This window comes from Danio aesculapii, chromosome 1 (assembly GCF_903798145.1).
Source record: "Danio aesculapii chromosome 1, fDanAes4.1, whole genome shotgun sequence".
In the NCBI taxonomy this organism is placed as follows: domain Eukaryota; kingdom Metazoa; phylum Chordata; class Actinopteri; order Cypriniformes; family Danionidae; genus Danio; species Danio aesculapii.
The window spans coordinates 21,510,420-21,527,502 of NC_079435.1; the positions used below are offsets into that span (position 1 = coordinate 21,510,420).

Here is a 17,083-nt window from a genome sequence, read left to right on the forward strand (position 1 = left end):
GCGCTCAAGGTTAGGGGGGGGGTTGCTCAGGCAGGGTGATCATTCACAAGCTGATGGGCAAGCTAATCGCTAGCTGTGCCAGGTGCCGGACAACCCATTACCTTGTCTGACATCGACAGCTCTCAGGAAGAATGAGCATTATTTAAAAAGCTGATGACGAAACGTTTTGGGTGGTAATGCATTTTTAATGAGCAGGTGAGAAACGATTGTTTCCTGCAGCATACGCGCATGGAGCAACACAAACACACGGGCTGACTGGCACACACATACACACGCATGCCTTTTAATGAGGAGAGCAGGGTTGAGTGTTACACTGAACTGTAACTGACATTCAGTTGCGCTCCCAATTACATCCAAACCGCACAAGGCGAGTGGTAGCTTCTCCTAACAGCCCAAAGAAGTAAATGTTACACAGAGAGAGGATGGCAGACAGACAGGTCCAAAGAAGTATTACTGGTGTCAAAATGACTGCATGCAACCTTGGTGCAACCACAAACACAGACCTTCATCGAAATAACACACAATGTTCCTTTCAGAATGACACACAATACTAATCTTTAATGCTTAAATACATTATAAATAATCTAAAGCAGAATCACACAAGTTGCATCACATCTGTGAATGATGGATGAAACTGAAGGAAACTTTAATAATGCACACAGGATTTTCTTTGCAGCAGTTTTTTGCCAAAGATGAATATATACAGTGTAAATAGAATAAGGATTGCTAGTGTTAAAATGTAAAACAATTTATGTATATATATATATATATATATATATATATATATATATATATATATATATATATATATATATATATATATATATATATATATATATATATATATATACACACACACATACACACATACATACGTACATACATACACACACTCACATATTTAAATTTTACATATGTATATAATTAAAGTAGATAAAACAGAGAATATATAAGAGCACTGGTTTTGAAAGTCAGAGCTATTTTTTATATACAAAAGACAAGAAAATAGACTAGAAAGCATGTGTGTTCAAGTCTAGGGCATATTTTTAAAATTAAGAGATAGAAGAAAAGTTTCTTGTAGACTATGAAGTCAGATATGCTGTTTTGTCATATTATATAAACAGCAAAAAGAGTCTAATGTTGAATTTTTAAAAAACCTGTTTTACCACCAGATCTAGCTGGAAATATTGAAGAACTTCATTTGATCTATAAAGCCCTGTTCTATCCAATGTACAGTGATGTCCTACAAAGAAAAAAAAGCTTTTCGTAGACCAAACAGCTCCCAGAATCTATTTTCAGAGGTGTTATTCTACCCCCAACCTAACCTCTTTCCAGAAAAAAGGCAAAGTTTGAGAGAGCGATGCTTGTGATCTGCATCCAACCCTGATTCATCAACTTTTACAGCCCCATTGGACCATTACTGCCCCCCATCTGGAGCTGGATCATACCGACACTCTCATGTTCATTCTCTAGCAGGCGCTGATGTGGTCTGCTAACTCATACGCCAGTTTTCTCTCCCTGTTCACTCAGAAAACATGGGGAAAGCCAGAAGAATGGAAGTTAGAAGCTAGAAAGTGAGAAACAGTAGGAACTTAAGCAACCCGCGTGGCTGAGTGAGCAAGACACGGGAGTCGGAGGCCTCAGTCGGCCCCGGTAAACGTTATTGGAGTTCCTGTGCTATAAAATTGCTGCTTTCATGCCCACTGCACCTGACAATAGCAATCGGTGCGTGAGAGAAGAGAAGCCCGACAGGCCTGGTGACCCGAGGCTCAGTTTCAGAGACTCTTCAGCAGCTTCAACAGACCCCCCGGCTGGCTAATTGACAACAAGAGTCTATGTTGGACGGGTTACGCAGACGGAGGGTAATCGCTCTCGATGGACACAGCTCTTGTTCGCTGTCTGTCTGTCCATCTCACTGATGTGTATTATGCGTTTCGAGTTGGTCTTGACAGAACAACAGAACTGGCTGTGCTTGTACTGTGGGCCCTTTTTTATATTAACCTCTATTTTCTTGCAAAGAACATCCACTTACTAGAACACATGCAGATTAATGGACACTTTCAGATATATTTTTATTCATCATTTCAAAGTTTTCACAAAGTTTTTCACGCTCATAGATATTCTATCTAAAAAATATCAGGGAAACATGACACTGAGTACGTTTACATGGACACCAATAATCCAATTAAGACAATAGTCTGATTAAGAGTCTACCATGTAAACGGTGATTTATGATTAATTTAATCCGATTAAGGTCAGAATCGAACTAAACAGAAATATAATTAAGACATTTGGAGCATGCCGATTTTAGTCACATTATTGAAGTGCAGTATAGACATGTAAACACCTTAACCAAACTATCACCATTGTGTAGGATTTTCGCCACATTTTGCGACAGGAGTGTACGTACACACACACAACTATTCTCTGCACCTACTGAGTCAGAGAAGGAACACAAATATCGGGAAATGTTCCTGAATGAAAGTGAAAGTGCCAAACTGCAGTTAAAGCCAACACAATAAAATTTAAACATCTGTATTTACATGAAACTCCAGAGTAAATGTGAATAGCGCGGTGATACAACGACGTTAATCGAATTATGTGATATAATATGTAAAACAGGATCATGAAAGGAACATTCAAAAAACAACTCATGTAAACACCTTAATCACATTATTTTCTCATTGAGATTGGGCAAATAATTTGATTACTGATGTCCATACGAAGCCATTGACATGCAATGAGATGGTTTGGGAGGCATGTAATGGCTAAATATAGATAATTGTTAAGGTCATGAATAACCCTATTATTTTATACACAAGCCCACTGCCGTTAAAACATTTGAGTGGAAAGTCAAAAATATAAAAAAATATATTGTTAAATACAGTAATATTGTGAAATGTGATTACAATAAATAAAACAAAAAATAAATGAAATTCTATTTAAATAAAAATCTAAAACAAAATGTAACATGTTTATAAGCAGTGTGCTTATAAATATTATTATTGTTAATATCTTAATTAATATAAATTCAATAAAAGAACTTGTTTGAGATATGCTAAATACTTTATCAGCATTGCTGGTGCCATGATTTTTTTTATATCCTTAAATACATTTCTTTGGGGAACAAAAAATGGTTCTTCTACATCATCACTGCCTTTATTTGTGAGATTTTATAAACATACAAATGTCTTTAAATTACTAGAATGTGCCCTTGCTGAATAAAAGTATCAATTTTTTATACATGTTTTTTTTTTTTACTTTTATAATATTTAATATTTAGAATACTTAATTTGTTATTATTATTAGTTTTTTTACTAACCGCAAACTTTGAATGGCAGTGTAAAACTCATAACTTTTAAGTAGACATATTTATTTTTACAAATATAATTAACAGTGTTTGGGTAACGCATTATAAGTAACGCGATTTTCATAATAATATTACTTTTATAAGTAACGAGTAAAATAACATTACTTTTAAAAAATAAGTATTAATATTTGAGTTACAGTGGTCACAATGAATCATGCAGTCAATTAGAGAATGTGTTCATTATTTTGAACACATTGAAGAAAATGAAAAGGGGATTGCCTTAATGGACAATGATTTACTTAAGACAAATAAACAAGTTCTGAAATAGATCAAGCCTTAGATAGGTAATAAAAATAATGCAAAAGTAACTCAAATGTAATGTAACGCATTTCTTACCATAAAAAGTACTAAGTAACGCAACTAGTTACTTTTTTGGGGAGTAACTCAATATTGCAATGTATTACTTTCTAAACTAACTTTCCCCAACACTGATAATGAACTTATTCATGTTATCAAGGTTTGGAGGGCTCCACCACATGCTATTTTGCTTATAAGATATCAATTTCTGTTTATCTTTATTCAGCACGTTAGTTGCACCAAATGACCAAATGAGTTTTGTTTCTCATACCGTAGCTACATTTTTATAACAGAGTTTCTGCGTTTTTATATATGAAACAATATAATTGTATTTCTGATTGATTTAATGTGTCTTTGCTGAGTAGGAAACATTATTTCTTTAAAAAACTGCCCCTAAATTGAAATCAAAACAAACTGACTGATGCCAAACTTCAACAGTATTGTAGATCTGATCAATGAAGTAAGAAAATCTGAGTGCACATACATATATAATTAACATTAAGTGACTACATCTAAATAGCCCTTAAAATAAATGCTTATAAATAGCTGAGATCACTATCACTTGAAAAAAAATAAAGGAAAAAAAAAATCATTTACCCAATTCGATTTACCTCTTCCTCTCCTATGTGTCTCCCTTTTTCCTGTTGCAGACAGGAGCCTGTGCTCTGACCTGCTGTCTACTCTCAGTCTATTAAAACCTCTGAGGATGTGTACTGGAGCCTTTTTTCAGCCTGTCCCTCCCTCTTTCCCTCTAATTCCAGTTTGATCTGCTAAGTAAGCTGGGCAGCCCTGTGTCTCCGCAGCGATCAGCAACAGCACCTCCACTCATTACAAATATTGATGATCACTTCAAATGATGAGACGTCAGTGCTTGGAGTGCTTCCTGATCCCCACTTGACAGCCGCACACGAGTCGGCCTAAAAGACTTACTGGCGGTAAGCATGGAGCTTCCTAGTCAAGCCTGCATCATTGCGAATCTCGATGGTTATCGAAAAAAGCCCCTTACTTCAGATAAAAGCTCATCCATTATGAGCAGCCTCGCACTGATCAGCTTTTTTCTGTTTTTAACTGAAGCTGCTTTTGATTAGGGCCTGGATCATATCCTATAAATGAATAGAAGGTGAATTTTCTTTAAAAGCAGTGCTTTGTAAACATCTGGACATGTGTGGTCCTGAACTGAAGTCTGTCAACCTTCCTGATGTCACTGCGTGGAGACATAAAGTCCTTTATCCTATAATAAAATGTTCTTAAAACAACATACTTTCCTTATGGGCTGCAGAATGTAGGAATTATGCAGAGGAGAGCCCTAAATTTAATTTGCCATGCTATTCCGCTGAATAAACAATGGTGAAGTAACTCCGTGCATTCCCCTCATGAAGCAAATCTAATCATCCTCATTATGGACAAATACTAGGCCAAATGAAATGTTTCTGTTTAAGGAAGGCTTTTAGAGGTAAAAATACATCCACACCAATGTCAACAGCACAGAGTGAAGAAAGTGCATCTTGACAGGAGCGCTGGCGATATCAGATTCCTGCTTGGTTTAAAAGAAGGGCAACTTGAACAGGATTGTGTTGAGAACTGTAAAGCTGTTCATGTTTCAAATGTGCCTATAGGTTTGTAACATATAAAGGCGATTGTATAGTACTTGAAACAAATCAATTTGGGCTGAGGGCTTTGCTGAAACTGCTTCTGTCACTCAATGATTACGAATGGAAAAAGGCTTACAGACTAAATGAATGACTGTGACATTTCTCTCTGATTCACTGTCACATAAAGCTTGCCGAAATAACAGGCAACAAAAGCATGACATGACAAAACATGACAAAAAAAAGTCTAAAGTTCATTCCACACGAAGTCCGAAATGTTCATCTGAAATTGTTGCATGTTTAAAAATAAATGACCTCACGTTGTGTCAATCAGATTTACACTACACACTGTCTCTAAAACTTTCATTCGTCATAAAAAATTCAGATCAATTCAGAACAAGCGAAAGCTAAAATTCTGTCACTCACAGCACAGAGCACTTCATGACAAACAAAGTGTGTAATATAAAGACAGAATGTGGTGGATTTGTGAAACACTGCTATAGCTTCATGCATGCAGGTTTCCATGTCTGGCTCATACCTTTCCCATGCCGCTTTTTGCAGAGTGTGTGTGTGTGTGTGTCTCCATACCATTGACGAAATGCTAGTCTCTGTTCAGGATTAATTACTTCAAGGAAATTTGTGTTGTGTGGCTGGAGTATTGCATGCAAAGTATAATTTCCTGAAATAAACTTTGAATTTTGGGATAATCCAGTGCAGCTCTGAACTCTCCTTACTCACCGCACAATGGATTGGATTGGATAGACGCAATATTTTCTATTTATTTTTTGAAGGAAGAAATAGGAAAACAAAAGCATCACTGATTTTTTGCAATAAATTAATTCATATGTATCTGGACTAGTGTGCAAGCTTCTGTGCCTGACCAATTTTTAGGATACAAATACTAAAAAACGCATATGAAAATGTCAGATTTTGTGCAAAGACTTTAAGAATTCATATAAAATGAACAGAGTGGACATGAATGAAATGGATAAATATAGAGATCTGGATTGCACACCATGTCAAAAAACTGAGAAACTGATATCCCAATATTGCTATTACCTAATTTGTTTACATGATCTATTGAATCAATAAGAAATTACACAACTTTAATGAAAAAAACATTACCCAATGAGACACTTTTAATATATCCAAAGTCTCCCTGCACTTTCTTGCAGTGCGAATAAGTACAAAATTTCCCCAGCTTATACTTATTAAAATCAACATTAGATTAGCAGACAAACCATATACCCTCAATATACTGTACTGTAGTGCTCATTATGAAATCCAAATGAAGATTTATGCTTTCTAAGGTTTGTCCATTTATCTTAATTTGCCTTGTACAGTTACGGCGTACTCACACTATGCTATCCGAACTGTGCCCATGTCCGTTTCCCAGATAATTTGAGAAGTGTGAGTGCTCTGAATTGGGCTCAGGCACGGTTCATTTGGCAGGCCCTGGCCCGGTTGGAGGAGGTGTGCCAGAGCGTGGTTCACTTGGGCTTTGGCACAGTACGCTTGTAGTGTGAGTGCAAAGCGCGCCTGAGCCCGAAACTGAAAACGAGACGTGACTTTTAAGGGACTGTTTCATATGATTTATTAATCATTCTTATTGTTTAATGAACGCAAACCGTCAACTTTATGGTTGTTTATGAGAGTCAAAAGTGGCTGATCTGTTCGGTGAAATATTTGACTGCATGTCACTGCATCTCAAACGAAATGTCCACTGTGCTGAGCTAAAGCGCTTACTGAACAGTGCATCAACGATGACGTAAGCATAGCCAGGCCCGAATATAATGTGAGTGCGGGCTGTCGGGGGAGACGGGAGGGGGACAAGCGTGCTTTGGCCCAGTTCAAGTCAACTGTACATAGTGTGAGTCATGTTGGATGGCATTCTAATGTTTCAACAATTATTTTATAAACGGCATACATCTAAAATCAATGATTTTATTATATGAAACACTTTACTTCTATGGAAACCCTAATTAAAGTTTGTTAGAAGTCTGAAATAGATGTTAATAAATTAGAAAATACACACATTATTCTGAATATATCATTATGAGCAATTAATTTACATAAGAATATCCTGCGATGTTGCAAACCAGGTGTCTTTATGTCAAGATCTTGGCTGTCAGTGAATGGTGCTCCCTGTCGGTAAGGAAAAGCAATATTACAAAAATGATTTGGTATAATATAATCAAAAACATTCACTGCGAACAATCCAGTCATTAAAGAGATCAGGGATAGCAACCCAGTGTTTTGGGACAAAACAGTTTGGATGAGATCAAAGCAGGACAGTGTTACATCAGATTTGCATTGTGAGAAGCAGCTCAGTGGTCACTGCCAAGGCCACATTGGGCTGTCTTTGATACATCCAAACTTGTGAGATGTTATCAGAGGGTCAGCAGGGAGTTGGGTTGCTGGGGCTGTTAACACTCGCCTGCTGAGATATGCGGTGGCGCGCACAGACTCCCTCCGATTCTCCAATGACTATGTAAATGAAGCGTACGCCTGAAAAATCGGATGCTGGCTTAAGATGATGTTGATGACAGCTGGAACTCCTAAGGCTCTCAAAGAAAAGACACAGAGGTCATGGTGCATGAGGACAAGAACACACCAGTGGAGTGTCTGTGTGTGTTAGTGTCTGAAAAGACACAAGATGAAAACAATAACAGGAGGAGGCTTAAAGCATAGCTGCTGGAGAGATGCGAAGAAAACACATAAAACAGAATGTGCACTGTGTAAAAGCACACACTATTAGCAGATTTTTTTTTAAGCAGTAGTTCATCCAGTAATGAAATATTCATCAGAAATTGTCTTTAAAAACCCATATGACTGTGGAACAAATAGAAAAATATCTAGCACAATATTCAAGCTGCTGTTTTCCTTACAAAGAGACTTACTTTAATAAAAAAACAACAACTAAAAGTTATTTAGAAAAAAATTACTGACAATTTAACAGAAAATTCCACAATTAATCATGAAAAACTAGTGAATAACATTAAAGTAGAAATGTTGAGCATTCTCTATTAATTACATTCTAAATTTAAAAGATTACTTTTTAAGATTTACTTTTTACAGCAATTTTAAAATTTCAAAAGACTACAGTAAAGCATAGAATATTGCTAAATAATGCACAAATTATGCTGTCCACTTTCAAGCACATTTAGGGGTTGTTTACACTTTGTATTAATGTACATTTTGATTGATTTGATCAAAAGTAGGCCAGAGAGACATATTAAAGTTTGTGGATTTAATTTAAACAAATTTATTTGAAGTAAAGGCTATGAATGGGTGTATGTTGTTCTGATGTTTTAATATAAAACATTGGAATGAACTGACATAATTTAGCTGTGAATACAAAAGAAAAAAAAAAGTTGTTTCTGCTTTGATATAGCCACATAACTACACTGAACACTGGGTGTGTTATATAAAGCATTAGAAAGAGATTGTTTTTTTTTTTAAATTAATTTATTTTATTTTACAAATTTTGCATTCTATCAATTGATAACAGATATGGACGTAGTATCCGTGACGCCACCCATAGGATTTTAAAGAGTGCAAATGAAGCTACAAGTGGGCGTGGCCAATCGTTGCCATTTTGTCATCACGCCGATTGGGGGCAACCGAAAAAGGGCAAAGAGGCAGAGCATGAGGAGAGCTACTGATGCTTGATAGCATTTTGCTGTGATAGGCTTTTCTTTGGGAGAATTGCTTAATACTTCATTACCTGTGATTCGTTTTGTGTTCTGACTAGGCATGGGACGATAACCGTTTTCAAGGTATAGTGCGGTTTGGAAAAGTCAAGGTTTTAAAACCGCCAAAATTTTCTGCTATTCCGTTCCTAAGGCATGTGTGAGATTTTATTTACATTTTTTTAAGACAACAGTATCTCTTAGTCCCTTTATTAAATCCGTGGTCGCTACAGCAAAATGGACCGCCAACTTATCCAGCACATGTTTTACGCAGCGGATGCCCTTCCAGCTGCAAACCATCTCTGGGAAACATCCATACACACTCATTCACACACATACACTACGGACAATTTAGCCTACCAAATTCATCTGTACTGCATGTCTTTGGACTGTTGGGGAAACTGGAGCACCCGGAGGAAACCCATGTGAACGCAGGGAGAACTCCACACAGAAACGCCAACTGACCCAGTCGAGGCTCGAACCAGTGACCTTCTTGCTGTGAGGCGACAGCACTACTGTGGCACTAAATATTTTTCAAGACACTTCTATACAGCTCAAAGTGACATTTAAAGGCTTAACTAGGTTAATTAGGTTAACTAGGCAGGTTAGAGTAATTAGGCAAGTTATTGTATAACGATGGTTTGTTCTGTAGACTATCAAAAAATATATAGCTTAAAGGGGCTAATAATTTTGACCTTAAAATAGTGTTTAAAACAATTAAAATTGCTTTTATTCTAGCCGAAATAAAACAAATAAGACTTTCTTCAGAAGAAAAAAACATTATCAGACATTCTGTGAAAATTTCCTTGTTCTGGTAAACAATACTTGGGAAATATTTGAAAAAAGGAAAAAAAAAAATTCTAAGGGGGCTAATAATTCTGAATTCAACTTTTCAACCTGTTTTTTTACCCAGACATTTAAAAATAATATATATTTTAAAAAAGTAATCAAAATACCATGAAACCGTGATATATTTATCCAAGGTTATCAAACCGTCAGAATCGTATACCGGCCCATGCCTAGTTCTGACTACATAGGCTTGGTTGTTTACTATATCAATAAAGTGTTTGGTCTTTTAAAAAAATTGTTGTAATACATTGAGCCACTATGCATTGCTCTTATGGTGCTTTTCTACAGGTAATTACTTCAAAATACTTCAAATATAGTTTATTAGTAAATGCAAGGCTATTTATGAAATCTTGGCATAACACTGTAGGAAAACACTTCGGATAACAGTTCTATAGTCTACAGCTAATAAAAAAAAAGTGTAAAATTATTTATAAATACGAAAATAATTTTTTTGTACCAGGCTGTAAACACCTTTTTTTCTGCTGTGAAGTTGGCCATTTTAACATTGGGGTCAATAGAAATGTGCTCCATTATGGAGCCAGGCCTAGCGGAATTTCCATGAGGGAGAGCGGGAGATTGCCACTTGATTCTATCAAACTTTTTTTTATGTTCATTTTAGATAGAATGTTCAGCAAAGAAAAAAAAATGCTGTGAATATGTAGTATTTTGTGGCTTTGAACAAATGAATGTCTACTATACTATCTATATATGAATGCAGTCTGGTTGAATGTGTTTTCATCTTCCTCTGGAAGTGGTCAGACATGGACAGACTAGCTTAAATCATTTCAAATCCTTGCATTCTCATGTATTTATCGTTGTCCTTGTGTGAACAGGGCTGTTCTGTTCTTTTTAATACTTAAAAGGCAATGTTTTTTTATCCACTTTGATTGTAAGAAAGCAGTCTTGAAAAATTCATGTTTTTTTTGTTCAACTGAAGAAGAAAACCATATAGGTTTGGAACAACATAATAGAAGTTTCATTTGTGGGCGAACTTTCCCCTTCATTCAAAGTTCACTCAAATCTAGCAGTTCTCAGTCAAATATGATTTTGAGAGTGTAAAATTGTTTTCTGAGTGCAATGTGCGGCCCGTAGCCGATTCATACACAAAATCACTTAACCTCCCCTAATCCACACAGAGGTTGAACGCTACTGATTGGATGTGGCATTCTCTAATAAAATTTCCGACAAGGCCAGCAAATACAGTTCACTCCAGCGGTTTTCACTGGAAACACAAAGGCTTCATGCTTTTCTTACATCACAGAGCAAGGATGAGAGAGAAAGAGAGAGAGAGAAAGAAAGAGAGGGGTGGTCACCTTACCATTACAGCTGTGGCTGGGGGCAGGCTGTGTTACGGGTCTATAGAGAACAGCCGTGTACTCTTCTTCCGAATCAGAGTCCTGCACCGCCTGTGTGGTGGCATTACTTAAGATGGAACTCTGGTTGTCATGGAGATTGGGTGAGGGTGGTTGAGAATGGGAATGCTCAGTGACTGATGGACTGGAGAGAGAGGATGGCATGGGAGAACCTATAGAAAGAAAAATCACTTTAAACCAAAGGAAAAAAATAAAATAACTGCAAATGAAAGAATCAACAGAAAAAGCTGTTAATTAAATATGTTTTTTTTTTTCTCTAAATAAAGTTTGAGCTGTTTTATTTATATTGCAAACGAAGCACATATTTGAGAAGCTTTAGCAAATGCAAGCATTTACATAAATTCAAGCAGCAACAAAGAACACTGAAATAAAAAAAGCAACAAAGAATGATGGGTTGAAGTTAGTATGACTGTTCATTGTGTTTGTGTTGTTTCTGCTCCACTAGTTGTGGTCACATAGAAGTTGGAAATGTTCTCCACATTGCCCACAATTGTCTTTAAGGCCACAGCAATGGTGAGTAGCATAAAGTTGTGAGGCCAAGAAAACCACAACTCTCTCTCTTACTCTCTCTCTCGCTCACACACACATATACCCCCACACAAACTTGCTTCCGTGGCTGCCAAATTCACTTCATCTTGATCTTAGATAAATCACTTCTTGCAGCCCATTACCCATCAAATCAGCCATTAACAACTGGACACACACACACACACAGAAAAAAGCACACATACAGTATTGAGGGAAGACAACAATTAAAGACCAAAAATGCATTGTTCAAGAAAGCTAAAAAAAAAAAAGTTAAGAATTGCTATTAATATAAGTATATGTTTTGAGCAAAATGTTCATTTGTGTTTCATTTCAACAACAACTGACAACGTAGATAAAGTGCTCAGTGTAACTGAGTAGACCCCATTTTGAAAATGAATATTTTGATCCATTTCTCAGTGAATATAGGCAATGCATTTAAACAAAACAGATTTATTAAACAGATATATTTAGTAAAATAATATTTTAGTCACCCAACATATTTAGAAATTGAAAGATAAAAAATTAAATTCAAACAAAATATTGAAAATAAATTACAGCCTACAAAATTTCAACTAAATTTTTCCTCTTTTTTTTGCTTCTCTTGATTTTTCCTTTTTTTTTTTTTTTTGCTTCTCTTGATTTTTCCTCTTTCTTTCTTTTTTTGCTTCTCTTGATTTTTCCTCTTTTTTTGCTTCTCTTGATTTTTCCTCTTTTTAAAATTGGTATTAAATATTTTTCTATAACACATATATTTGGGTGTACTAGTTTTTGGACTGTTATGGTAAGTTATTTTGTTAGAAAAGCTCCAGATTTGGCTTCAGTACTGACTAATCTAATGTATATGCACAAATATAATATTGTATAGCTTTCTATTAAAAATATTAAAAGCTTTGTGATGGGTGTACTTGTATATGCTGAGCACTGTATTTCCAGAAAATGTAAGGTCTGAAAACATACTTACTGGTATTCCCTTTGAATAAATGCTCTAATTGATTATATTCTCATTTGAAAATCATCAGTAGTTTATAAAATACATAAAACACAAATGAAGACTTTACTAAGAAGCAACACTCATTAATGAGAAATCCAGAATCAAACCTTTGAAGTGGTTAATTCTCTCCAAATCTGTACAGTGAAAAAACCCCCATGTTTTATTTTAATTAGTTCATATAGTCCACATTTTCAACGCCTTTTTTCTCTATGCGAAAAAGCTTTCCCTTACTCACATTTTTCTGAAACTGATCTCACAAACACAATCACCTTGCCAAACCATCACCAAAAAAAAAACACAGACCTGGACTCAGCAGCAGCATTTAGCATATAATAACAGCTTATCAGACATGGTCAAGGACCCCTGATCTGAGAGCAGTCAAAGGCAAAGGGTGAGGGGCAGTGAGTGAACGGTAATTAAGCTGACTGGCTCCTCGGCTCCCTGTCAGGGGTCTGGGCGCACTCGTGAGACAGTGAGCAAAGTCACCTCTGCTTCTGTGGCGTGTGGCTTTGGAGTCCTGCACACATCCTAATTACCTCCTACTCTTTATACTGCACTACATTGTGAGAGAGAAATGAAGAAAGGATGTCCAGTCCAAAAAGCCAGTGTGTGTGTGTAGATTATACTGAGAGAAAAAGCAACCACAAGGCTGAAAGAGAGGGGGGAATTATTATTTTGTAATTATTGCAAGCTTTATTTATGATATGAAACACAATTACAGGCAGATCCTCTGGGAGCAGGGCTCACGCCAGCCTGCCCATCCTAACCAACAAATTAAGTGCCATTAACATTATGTGTTGCCACTGATACAGCACTGTGTGTGTTTGAGTGTATGAATGCGTGTTGAGCTCAGACCAACTGACGAAAGCACTAAAGTGTTCACTCTTGACTGAACACTGATATAAAGATTCACATTAAGCGGCCTCTGTTTCACTGCATTCATTACACAGCCGCCTATCTGTTACAATGTTCAGGCACTGAAGAAAAAAAAGAAAGCCTTTTCACCATTAATTATTTGCAGCAGCTGTAATTGCGATGTCTATAACTATTTTCTTTGAGTCAATTGTGCACTCTTAATCTGTGTTGGGGTAACGCGAGTTGTGTAATAATACTACTTTTCTAAGTAACGAGTAAAGTAATGCATTACTTTTAAAAAATAAGTCATAAGATTTACTCTTTTGAAAATGTAACATGAGTGACTTTTTAGTTTAATTAATTAGCTATCAAAAAATAAATTACTGAAATAAATTAAAGTAGTCACAATGACTCACGCAGTCAATGAGAGAATGTGTTCATTATTTTGAATGCATCGGAGAAAAGGAAAAGGTGATTATAGTCTCAATGGACAGTGACTTCACTTAAGACAAATGGTAGAAAAGTAGCAAACACATTTGTTGCATTCGCAGGTGTGTGTGTGTCTCTCTCCCTCTCTTTTCATCTGCACAGGCCCCTCCCTAATTATGCAGATGACTTGCCCTGGGATTGGCTGAAGTGACCCAGGGTGTCTTTTAAATATGGAAAAACGGGCGTGGGGCGAGAGAGCGAGTTGGTTGGCGTGGTGATTTTGCGTTCGGTGTGATAAAAAAAAAAAAATATTGTTGGTAAGTGTTATTTTTAATTGTGTTTCCCATTTTGGTGTGAGTATAAATTTTGACTTCTGTTGTTTTTTTCCATCTGTGTTTTCCCCCTCTTGCTATTTTGATTTTGGTTTGTTTGTTGTTATTGTAAATATTGTACGCTGTATATACACGGTGAGAAGCAGTAGGGGTTGGACTCCACACTTTTCTTTTCTGTGAATATTTTCTCCTGTTTTTTATATATAGTCAGGGAGGTAGGGGTAGCTTTTGTATTTTCTATTTCTGTTATTTTGTTAGGTGTATTTAGTTTCACTTGGGTGTTTATGTAGGGGACATATTTTTGTTTATTATTTTTGGCTATTGGCTATTATTTTGGGGTTTTGGCTTTACGATTTGGGTGTTTAAAAAAAGAAAACGACAAAAAAAAAAGACAAATAAATGGACCCTAAAAGTTCATAAAAATGATTTTATTTGTCCAGTGTTCTTTTATGTTACGTCCTTGACAAAGTGGGGGCTCATCCTTTGTTTTTGTACATCAAAAACTTTAACCTTTAAAACTTTAAACTATCAACAATTTGTATATACAGCATGTATAACTTTGGGGTAAAGAAGAAAATAAGTTCTCAGATAACATTATCCTAAATATTTTTTTTTTTTGATGTGTTTAAGTGTTTGTAGGTGTAGGTTATACAGTGTTAATTGCAGAGCTCCTCTATTAAAAAAAAAGAAAAAAAAAGTTTTAAAGGAGATCAAGACTCAGTCAGCAATAAAAAGTAACACAAAAGTAACGTATTACATTACTATAAAAAGTAACAAAGTAACTAGTTACTTTTTTGGGGAGTAACTCAATGTTGTAATGCATTACTTTCAAAAGTAACTTCCCCAACATTGCTTTTAATATATGGCTGCTTTGCATTTTATTTAGTATTATCTGTTCAAAAAAGGTACAACTTTTAATTTTTATTCGTCTAACATGTACAAATTAACAGTAGTTAATAAGGTGTGTTTTAAACCACATGAATAAACGTGGAGAGCACAATAGCAATTAAATTGATTCTAATTTGTGTAATTAATTATGCAAGTTATATTACCTTACAATTAAGTCAACATTAAAAAAGTCAACAAATGTCAGGGGGTCGTTTAATTATTCGTAAGTGACACTCTTTGCATTAAATCTTTTCATTTATAATTATATCCAGCTTTAGTAACTTATAATTACTTTATTCCTGGGTATATTATTAAAAAGTATGATATAATATAACACATAAATAGGGTGTTAATTGCGTGTTTAAAATATATTTCAAAGGTGAAACTAGTAACAGTAGAGTGTTAAATGCACTAAAATAGTCATTAAATATATTCATGAGCAGATTCAGCTGCTGTGAATGTGTTTTATAATTGTAATCCAAAAAGAATGGGTTTTTTTTTAACAATATCACACAAACAAGATTTATTTAGGCTGACTTGTGTGTGTGTGTGTGTTTGATATTGCTCTCATAAAAGAGATTAAATGATATCAAGTAACAAATTTAAACACAAAAACTCATCATTTTACATTCATTTACTTCATAATCATTTGACATTGATGTTCAATAAAGTCACTTCAACAGATGTTCTACTGATAATCGAAAAACCTTCAGAAGGTTTGAAGCACACAGCCTTTTATGGTGAGGAATTCATCTGCTGAACAGACTTAGGGAAGTAAGTATGCAGAGGGTAGCGTGTAATCCCAGTTTCGCAGCTTTTTTTCAAATTCATTTCCTCTATCTCTTCGCTTCTCATCCCACTTTCATTCGTCGCCTCTCCCTGCGATAACCTCACTTCTGTCTGTGGTTTCATTCCAACCTGCTCCATCAGCACTCTCTACTGCCTGCTTCTTACAAACACACACACAAACGTAAGGAGATCAAGCACAGATTGACCCTCTCTGCCGTATGTAATGATTTATGAGAGCAGACGAAGAAGTTTGAACACGGCCCATAATCCAGTGCAGCTGTCAATTAAAGCCCAGAGCTGAAAGAAGTAGAGATGAGACTGCTGTTCAAATGCCAGAACGGGAAGTGTTATTTTCTCTACTCTTTCAGTGCACAAATAAACCAACTCATAAACATGATTATTTCAGAGAAAAGAAAGAGATGCCAATGAGTACTCTCATGCTGGAGAAATAATTCAGCAATTTACGCTTGCCAGTATCAACAAAGTATAATAAACAGCAGAGTAAAATCAATCAAAAGTCTCAGCAACAAGGAAGTCTCAGCATACAAAACTCTTTTTTTTTTTGACATAACGTGAAGTGAAATACATTATCAACATTAATAACCCGAGTAAAAACGTTTTCCGCTGAGTAATATAATTCATTAGTCTAATTATAGATGGTTTATGGTTACCAAGCAACATCATCTTCTGGATTAATAAAAAAACGTTCACAGGTGTGAGTTTATCATTATCTCACAAAGGCTTTGAATGTTTTTCATCCAATTTAATGTTCGAGTTAAAATGATCTTTTTCATAAACTCCTGGAGTAGGCAAATAAATGCCACTGCACACACACTAAACTGGAGCTCTATGCTTTTAATGCAGCATTTGCCATCTGAGCACACACACACACACACATAAGCTGGTATTTAATAATACAATATAATGAATAATATGCACAATATTGTTATCACAGGCACTTCAAAATACTTTGAATAATTCTCTTTCTGAATTGTTATTATTTTAGAGCACACTTTATCTAATGGAATAAATGTATGACACTGAATGTAGCTTCGTAAGAGAGAGAAAAAAAAGCAGTTTTCAAAGTGCTACTGGTCTGCT

General features: G+C 35.6%; 1 protein-coding gene across 1 annotated transcript in view; it reads right to left on the reverse strand.

Moving 5' to 3' along the window:
* tenm3 (teneurin transmembrane protein 3) overlaps window positions 1-17,083 on the reverse strand; it is a 217,033-nt gene that overhangs the window by 159,850 nt on the left and 40,100 nt on the right. The window contains 1 exon segment of the mRNA XM_056457389.1: window positions 11,116-11,322. Coding sequence (XP_056313364.1) covers window positions 11,116-11,314 — 199 coding nt within the window. The 5' untranslated portion in view covers window positions 11,315-11,322.